Below are 9,750 nucleotides of genomic sequence, written 5' to 3'. Positions count from 1 at the left end.
CATTTATGACCTTTAAGCCCAACAAATGGGTTTCCTGTAGACACACTATGTGGGGTCTATATTTGTTGAGACATTTAAATATTAGGGAGCGCATGAGTCTGGAATTCAACCCTCTGGTATTCCGGGACAAGATCTTACTCAACAGAGACATGTAGTAATTAATACAACATATATGTCAGTGGTGTACAATAGAGACGTTACAAAAGCAGCAAAAAGCACAAGTACACAATGGCATAGAGACAATACTGTCCAAAAACCCATCTGGCTCGTTATTATAGGTGGAGGTATGAACTGATTCACAAAATGACACTGCCTGGCAATGATTGGTAGATCATCTTCTAGCCTCCCCCAGGTGCGAGGTCTGGTGATTGGTAGACCATCTTCTAGCCTCCTCCCAGGTTTGAGGTCTGCTGATTGGAAGATCATCTTCTAGCCTCATTCAGGTTTGAGGTCTGGTGATTGGTAGGCCATCTTCTAGCCTCATTCAGGTACGAGGTCTGGTGATTGGTAGGCCATCTTCTAGCCTCCTTCAGGTACGCGGTCTGGTGATTGGTAGGCCATCTTCTAGCCTCCAGGTACGAGGTCTGCTGATTTGGTAGATCATCTTCTAGCCTCCTCCCAGGTTTGAGGTCTGGTGATTGGTAGGCCGTCCTATAGCCTCCTCCAGGTATGAGGTCTGGTGATTGGTAGGTCGTCCTATAGCCTCCTCAAGGTTGAAGACTGATTAGAGGTAGATCATCTCTATAGTCTGATTCATCTTCCTCTTGTTTGATGGCAGCAATGATGATGGGGACTTGTAAGTCCCATTATCTGGTGCTGTTTTTACTGTAGTCTTTACTGATCAGTCTGAATATGGATGATCTGTAGTGGCCTCTGTAGAGGTCGCTATGATCTCCGCACATCATGTCCACCTCTGATTGTGGTCTCGGTGCCATGCACGTTGCTTGTGGTCTGGATGTTGGTGTTCTCCCTCTGATATGTCAATCATCTTCAGGTAGAACCTACTTCTTGTATTGGCCCCTTTACACACGCTCTCACAAAGGTCGGACTTGGTGGTCTTTATTCAGCCCCCAATACAATGTAACCTTTAGACTTGATGTTCTCATTGGGTGTCCGATGCATGTCATTGGTATGAAGAACGTTTGGTAACTGTCACTTGTTTGTTCCCTATGAAGGTCGGTTATCGTCTCGTGGCCTCTTTGGGATGGCAGTGATGTCTTGTCGGAGACTACGATTGGCTTTCTTTCCGAGTCCTTGTGAAACGTTTTCTGGAAGAAGACCGAGTACAAGTCAGAAATACTGAAGGAGCTGCAGCCGTATAAAGAAAGGTGCTTGGTATCCAAGTGTTGTACCCGAGAGAAGGCGGAGCGTCGTATTGTCAGGTATGAGGATCTGCGGCCGGACAGCTGCATCTTCCCTAGTATAGGGATCTACTCCCTCGGTGTTATCCTCCTACATGGGGGGTGTATAGTATAGGGATCTACTCCCTCGGTGTTATCCTCCTACATGGGGGGTGTATAGTATAGGGATCTACTCCCTCTGTGTTATCCTCCTACATGGGGGGGTGTATAGTATAGGGATCTACCCCCCTGTGTTATCCTCCTACATGGGGGGTGTATAGTATAGGGATCTCCCCTCCTGTGTTATCCTCCTACATGGGGGGTGTATAGTATAGGGATCCCCCCTCCTGTGTTATCCTCCTACATGGGGGGTGTATAGTATAGGGATCTACTCCCTCTGTGTTATCCTCCTACATGGGGGGTGTATAGTATAGGGATCTACTCCCTCTGTGTTATCCTCCTACATGGGGGGTGTATAGTATAGGGATCTACTCCCTCTGTGTTATCCTCCTACATGGGGGGTGTATAGTATAGGGATCTACTACCTCTGTGTTATCCTCCTACATGGGGGGTGTATAGTATAGGGATCTACCCTCCTGTGTTATCCTCCTACATGGGGGGTGTATAGTATAGGGATCTACCCTCCTGTGTTATCCTCCTACATGGGGGGTGTATAGTATAGGGATCTACTCCCTCTGTGTTATCCTCCTACATGGGGGGTGTATAGTATAGGGATCTACTCCCTCTGTGTTATCCTCCTACATGGGGGGTGTATAGTATAGGGATCTACTCCCTCTGTGTTATCCTCCTACATGGGGGGTGTATAGTATAGGGATCTACTCCCTCTGTGTTATCCTCCTACATGGGGGGTGTATAGTATAGGGATCTACTCCCTCTGTGTTATCCTCCTACATGGGGGGTGTATAGTATAGGGATCTACTCCCTCTGTGTTATCCTCCTACATGGGGGGTGTATAGTATAGGGATCTACCCTCCTGTGTTATCCTCCTACATGGGGGGTGTATAGTATAGGGATCTACCCCTCTGTGTTATCCTCCTACATGGGGGGTGTATAGTATAGGGATCTACTCCCTCTGTGTTATCCTCCTACATGGGGGGTGTATAGTATAGGGATCTACTACCTCTGTGTTATCCTCCTACATGGGGGGTGTATAGTATAGGGATCTACCCCTCTGTGTTATCCTCCTACATGGGGGGTGTATAGTATAGGGATCTACCCCTCTGTGTTATCCTCCTACATGGGGGGTGTATAGTATAGGGATCTACTCCCTCTGTGTTATCCTCCTACATGGGGGGTGTATAGTATAGGGATCTACTCCCTCTGTGTTATCCTCCTACATGGGGGGTGTATAGTATAGGGATCTACTCCCTCTGTGTTATCCTCCTACATGGGGGGTGTATAGTATAGGGATCTACTCCCTCTGTGTTATCCTCCTACATGGGGGGTGTATAGTATAGGGATCTACCCCTCTGTGTTATCCTCCTACATGGGGGGTGTATAGTATAGGGATCTACCCTCCTGTGTTATCCTCCTACATGGGGGGTGTATAGTATAGGGATCTACCCCTCTGTGTTATCCTCCTACATGGGGGGTGTATAGTATAGGGATCTACCCCCCTGTGTTATCCTCCTACATGGGGGGTGTATAGTATAGGGATCTACCCTCCTGTGTTATCCTCCTACATGGGGGGTGTATAGTATAGGGATCTACCCTCCTGTGTTATCCTCCTACATGGGGGGTGTATAGTATAGGGATCTACTCCCTCGGTGTTATCCTCCTACATGGGGGGTGTATAGTATAGGGATCTACTCCCTCTGTGTTATCCTCCTACATGGGGGGGTGTATAGTATAGGGATCTACCCCCCTGTGTTATCCTCCTACATGGGGGGTGTATAGTATAGGGATCTACCCTCCTGTGTTATCCTCCTACATGGGGGGTGTATAGTATAGGGATCCCCCCTCCTGTGTTATCCTCCTACATGGGGGGTGTATAGTATAGGGATCCCCTGTAAGACAACTTGGCCACCACTGATGGTAGTTTCGGCTTTACACTGGAAGAGATTTGAGCCGCTCTAAAGCCAGCCGACCGCTTCCATCGTCTGACCACCATTCCAGCCCTCGTAGACCCCGAATGTCTCCTTCCAGGTCACCACTGCACTGTCATTACAAAGGGGCTTGTGAACCCCACAAGTGGTAGCAATAGAGTTAAGTTAAAAAAAATGTAGTTCCCCCATGAAGCTTCATGTCTCTGCAATGTGGGCGCTCTCTCTCTGGGCGCTCGCTCTTCCTGCTCTCTGGGCGCCCGCTCTTCCTGCTCTCTGGGCGCCCGCTCTTCCTGCTCTCTGGGCGCTCGCTCTTCCTGCTCTCTGGGCGCCCGCTCTTCCAGCTCTCTGGGCGCCCGCTCTTCCAGCTCTCTGGGCGCCCGCTCTTCCAGCTCTCTGGGCGCCCGCTCTTCCAGCTCTCTGGGCGCCCGCTCTTCCAGCTCTCTGGGCGCCCGCTCTTCCAGCTCTCTGGGCGCCCGCTCTTCCTGCTCTCTGGGCGCCCGCTCTTCCTGCTCTCTGGGCGCCCGCTCTTCCTGCTCTCTGGGCGCTCGCTCTTCCTGCTCTCTGGGCGCTCGCATGGCATTTGGTGATGTGCGGCTTGGATGCAGCTGCTCGGCCATGGAAACCCATTCCATGAAGCTCTCTACGCACTGTTGTTGTGCCAATCTGACGGCCGCATGGAGTTTGAACTCAGCCACTTCCTGGCTGAGTTGCTGTTCTTCCCGGTCGCTTCCACTTTGTTATAATCCCAGTAACAGGTGACCGCGGAATATTTAGTAGCCAGGAAATGTCACGGAACACCTGAATCCAATGATTTGGAGGGGGAGGGGCCAATACTTTTTGCAATATAGTGTATGTCCTACATCCACGTCTCTGATTGCCGGTCTCACTGAGTGCTGAGGGAACATTAATCAGTCCTGATCCTCCATTGAATATGCCATCATGATATTCTGGCTGCCCACTGCATGCCTGGACACATTGGGGTCACCGGAGAAGTATGTGCCTAGTATGACACCAAGGGCGTGTACTCATCTGGTGGGGTATTCCTGTGTGTCCAGGCCGGACCAGATCTGTCAGTTGTAGGCCTCTCTTCCGTTAGGCAGGAAGGTTTACCCCGGCCTCCCTTTAGTCTTCCCACAACAGTTCTGAGTTGATTGGAATCTGATCTAGTCTCTCTTGTTCCTCAGGCTTTGTACTTTTTGGAGACGCTGAGATGAAGTTGTTAGAGAATTCGCATTTTGAAGCTGTGAACTCCCAGCTGTGTGTGGAGACGTGTTGTGTGAATGTAGGTAGAAGACCTCCTGGATCTGTGACGGAGCCTCCTCAGTAGTTGTGTGAATGTAGGTAGAAGACCTCCTGGATCTGTGACGGAGCCTCCTCAGTAGTTGTGTGAATGTAGGTAGAAGACCTCCTGGATCTGTGACGGAGCCTCCTCAGTGGTTGTGTGAATGTAGGTAGAAGACCTCCTGGATCTGTGACGGAGCCTCCTCAGTGGTTGTGTGAATCTAATCAGGTCTCCCAGGTAGAAGGGTTCTGTAGAGGATTCCTGGGGTTCAGAAGGACTTGTCAGTAGGGTTACAACCCCAATTCTACAAAAGTTGGGGCATTGTGTAAAATCTACATAAACCAGAAGGAAATGACCTGCAGATCTCATAAACCCGAATTTTATTCACAATAGAAAATGGAAAACATCCAGCATTTGAATTGAGAAAATGGAGCATCACGTCTCGGAGAAGCTGGGACACGGCCATGTACCCCGGTGCAGCGCCCCTCTTCTGTGCATGTCTCAGAAGCTGGGATAGGGCCATGTACACTGGTGCAGCGCCCCTCTTCTGTGCACGTTTAAGAGAAGCTGGGACACGGCCATGTACCCCGGTGCAGCGCCCCTCTTCTGTGCACGTCTCAGAGAAGCTGGGACACGGCCATGTACCTCGGTGCAGCGCCCCTCTTCTGTGCATGTCTCAGAGAAGCTGGGATAGGGCCATGTACCCCGGTGCAGCGCCCCTCTTCTGTGCTCGTCTCAGAGAAGCTGGGATAGGGCCATGTACCCCGGTGCAACGCCCCTCTTCTGTAAACGTCTCAGAGAAGCTGGGATAGGGCCATGTACCCCGGTGCAGCGCCCCTCTTCTGTAAACGTCTCAGAGAAGCTGGGATAGGGCCATGTACCCCGATGCAGCGCCCCTCTTCTGTACACATCTGGGAACTGAGGAGACTGGTTGCTGGAGTTTTGGGAGAGGAATGTTGTCCCATTGTTGCCTGAAATCGGATTCTAACTGCTCAGAAGTCCCGGGTCTTCTTTGTCTCTTTAGTTGGTGGGAGGTCCGGACTGCAGCCCCCGGACTCTTCTAGAAGCCATGCTGATGTTATAGATGCAGTATGAGGTCCATCATTGTCCTGTATACAAAACCTTCCCTGACAGAGACGTCGTCTGGATGGGAGCACACGCTGGTCTAACACCCCAATATATCTCTCCGCATTAATGGTGTCTTGCCACCCCCATACACACTAATGCACCCCATACCGTTAGAGGGGACACAGCGCTGTAGCCATTTTCTCAGTTGAATCATTTGATATGTTTGAGATTTGCAGATCATGTCGTTCTGTTATTGTGAAGATTTTACACATTCTGGAATTGGGGTTGTATCTCTCAGATTTGGGTGGTCCTCTTTGGATGCCGGCTGCAGGTGTAAGGTCCTTCTGGCTCTCTCATCTGCTAGTTACCCCAGTTTCAGTGTTTGGTGGGCTTGTGAACCTGTCTGCTGTGTTGCTCGCCCCCTCATTTGGATTTCCGCCCCACTCTCTGAATCTCCCGAGTCTATTGAAGATTCAGAAAAGGGGTTCTTACTGTAAAATCCTTTTCTTGGAGTTCATCAGATCCCACCGCTCTACATTTTATCATCCACAATACTAAGACGGATCATGCTGGTTGCATCTGCCATGGTTTAGTTCTCCTGAAGGTGGAAGGTATAACCCAATTGATGCTGAACCTCCTGTGTCCACTAATGAATTCCATTTATGGGTGCAAATCTCTAGTTTTCCTGAGCATGTAGCTTGTGGTGAGGGTTCCCGGGCTTGAGCTTGTGGTGAGGGTTCCTGGGCTTGCGCTTGTGGTGAGGGTTCCTGGGCTTGTGGTGAGGGTTCCTGGGCTTGTGGTGAGGGTTCCTGGGCTTGTGGTGAGGGTTCCTGGGCTTGTGGTGAGGGTTCCTGGGCTTGTGGTGAGGGTTCCTGGGCTTGTGGTGAGGGTTCCTGGGCTTGTGGTGAGGGTTCCTGGGCTTGTGGTGAGGGTTCCTGGGCTTGTGGTGAGGGTTCCTGGGCTTGTGGTGAGGGTTCCTGGGCTTGTGGTGAGGGTTCCTGGGCTTGGGCTTGTGGTGAGGGTTCCTGGGCTTGGGCTTGTGGTGAGGGTTCCTGGGCTTGGGCTTGTGGTGAGGGTTCCTGGGCTTGGGCTTGTGGTGAGGGTTCCTGGGCTTGGGCTTGTGGTGAGGGTTCCTGGGCTTGGGCTTGTGGTGAGGGTTCCTGGGCTTGGGCTTGTGGTGAGGGTTCCTGGGCTTGGGCTTGTGGTGAGGGTTCCTGGGCTTGGGCTTGTGGTGAGGGTTCCTGGGCTTGGGCTTGTGGTGAGGGTTCCTGGGCTTGGGCTTGTGGTGAGGGTTCCTGGGCTTGGGCTTGTGGTGAGGGTTCCTGGGCTTGGGCTTGTGGTGAGGGTTCCTGGGCTTGGGCTTGTGGTGAGGGTTCCTGGGCTTGCGCTTGTGGTGAGGGTTCCTGGGCTTGCGCTTGTGGTGAGGGTTCCTGGGCTTGCGTTTGTGGTGAGGGTTCCTGGGCTTGTGGTGAGGGTTCCTGGGGTTCAGTAGATAAGGCTAATCCTCGCCTGGTTCTCCGTCTATAGAATGTAATGTAATTGATGATCTGTATTGTTCCAGGATGGAGAGCTATTCCTGTAAGATGGCTGGTGATGACAAGCACATGTTCAAGCAGTTCTGTCAGGAGGGTCAGCCACATGTGCTGGAAGCGTTGTCACCCCCGCAGAGCGGCGGCGTTAGCCCCAGCAGGTATGGACTCAGCAGGGACATCAGATGGGGAACCCTGACCTATGTATAAGTCCTACATGGACAGAAGGGGCAGGTGCTGTTGCAGGTTGGGGAGGGCAGGGATGGGGGGGAATTGGGGAGAGGAACATGTGGTTATGGGACAGTCAGTGTCGTTTGCAGCACATTGGTGAGGTAATAGGGTGCGGGGGTAGTTATTACAAGTGGCAGACTATTGTTGTCTTGAAGGGCTAAGGAGATCGAGGTGTGTGTGTGGTTTTCACATGTGGCACACTGTCATCGTCTCTTGCAGGTTAAGGGGGTATGTACTTATTACATGTGGCAGACTGTCGGTGTCTCTCTTGCAGGCTGGGGAAGAGCCTTGGCGCGGATGAAGATGGACCTCTCAGTGACAAGTGCAGCCGGAAGACTCTCTTCTACCTAATTGCCACTCTGAATGAATCTTTCCGGCCTGACTATGATTTCAGTGCAGCGCGGAGCCATGAATTCAGCCGGGAGCCAAGCCTGAACTGGGTGAGTGGTGTATACACGGGGCGCCATCTGTCCTCCTCTTCCGATTTACCGTGTCAGTCCGTCTCACTTGTATGGTTCTTCTGTATGTTGTCCCGTTTCAATGGCTTGAAGTGTTCAGGACATGGAGTTCCCCAAAGGGATTCCACAGATGTGATATTTATAATGAAAGCGTGCTGGGTGGGGGTTTTGCATAATGTAGGTATACCCCCACCTCCCAGCATCCTCTCTGGCCTTAGGGTTAGCTGTTGGAGAGCAGAGAGTGTACATTGCATGGTGTATGTGCGGCACCAGAACACAGAAAATAAACATTCCTTGGGGGAAGAAGATTGGCAGATGAGACTGAGCTGTGTAAGTACAGCCTTTGCGCACGCCCAATCAAGATGGCTGATCCTGAACCCGGAAGATCAGGCAAAGATGATAGCACCTCGCAGACGTACCATCCAGCACTGACGGGGTGCTGCCAATGGTCCAACGAACCATCCAACACTGACAGGGTGCTTCCAATGGTCCAACGAACCATCCAACACTGACGGGGTGCTTCCAATGGTCCAACGAACCATCCAACACTGACGGGGTGCTTCCAATGGTCCATCGAACCATCCAACACTGGCAGGGGGTGCTTCCAATGGTCCAACGAACCATCCAACACTGACAGGGGGTGCTTCCAATGGTCCAACGAACCATCCAACACTGACTGGGTGCTTCCAATGGTCCAACGAACCATCCAACACTGACGGGGTGCTTCCAATGGTCCAACGAACCATCCAACAATGGCAGGGGGTGCTTCCAACAAACCATCCAACAATGGCAGGGGGTGCTTCCAACGAACCATCCAACACTGGCAGGGGGGGGTTCCAATGGTCCAACGAACCATCCAGCACTGACGGGGTGCTTCCAATGGTCCAACGAACCATCCAACACTGGCAGGGGGTGCTTCCAATGGTCCAACGAACCATCCAACACTGACTTGGTGCTTCCAATGGTCCAACGAACCATCCAACACTGACGGGGTGCTTCCAATGGTCCAACGAACCATCCAACACTGACGGGGTGCTTCCAAAGGTCCAACGAACCATCCAACACTGACGGGGTGCTTCCAAAGGTCCAACGAACCATCCAACACTGACGGGGTGCTTCCAATGGTCCAACGAACCATCCAACACTGACAGGCGTTGTTTCCAATGGTTCAACGAACCATCCAACACTGACAGGCGGTGTTTCCAATGGTCCAATGAACCATCCAACACTGACGAGGGCTGCTTCCAATGGTCCAACGAACCATCCAACACTGACGGGGTGCTTCCAATGGTCCATCGAACCATCCAACACTGACGGGGTGCTTCCAATGGTCCATCGAACCATGCAATACTGACAGGGGCTGCTACCAATGGTCCATCGAACCATCCAACACTGACGGGGTGCTTCCAATGGTCCATCGAACCATGCAATACTGACAGGGGCTGCTACCAATGGTCCATCGAACCATCCAACACTGACGGGGGCTGCTACCAATGGTCCATCGAACCATCCAATACTGACAGGGGCTGCTACCAATGGTCCATCGAACCATCCAATACTGACAGGGGCTGCTACCAATGGTCCATCGAACCATCCAATACTGACAGGGGCTGCTACCAATGGTCCATCGAACCATCCAATACTGACAGGGGCTGCTACCAATGGTCCATCGAACCATCCAATACTGACAGGGGCTGCTACCAATGGTCCATCGAACCATCCAACACTGACGGGGTGCTTCCAATGGTCCATCGAACCATCCAATACTGACAGGGG

General features: G+C 51.8%; 1 protein-coding gene across 1 annotated transcript in view; it reads left to right on the top strand.

The window, feature by feature from the left end:
* Window positions 1–896: 896 nt before the first annotated feature.
* The window catches only part of MAF1 (MAF1 homolog, negative regulator of RNA polymerase III), a 12,624-nt gene continuing 3,770 nt past the window's right edge, over window positions 897–9,750 (top strand). Inside the window, exons 1-4 of the mRNA XM_018575380.1 lie at window positions 897–905; window positions 5,931–5,934; window positions 7,316–7,446; window positions 7,791–7,956. Of these exons, the coding sequence (XP_018430882.1) occupies window positions 7,319–7,446; window positions 7,791–7,956 (294 nt within the window). The 5' untranslated portion in view covers window positions 897–905; window positions 5,931–5,934; window positions 7,316–7,318. The remainder of the gene's footprint in view (window positions 906–5,930; window positions 5,935–7,315; window positions 7,447–7,790; window positions 7,957–9,750) is intronic.

Source organism: Nanorana parkeri, unplaced genomic scaffold (genome assembly GCF_000935625.1).
Source record: "Nanorana parkeri isolate BGI_ZX_2015 unplaced genomic scaffold, ASM93562v1 scaffold3854, whole genome shotgun sequence".
In the NCBI taxonomy this organism is placed as follows: domain Eukaryota; kingdom Metazoa; phylum Chordata; class Amphibia; order Anura; family Dicroglossidae; genus Nanorana; species Nanorana parkeri.
The sequence above is the reverse complement of the archived record's forward strand: the minus strand, read 5'-3'. Positions and strand labels throughout refer to the sequence as shown.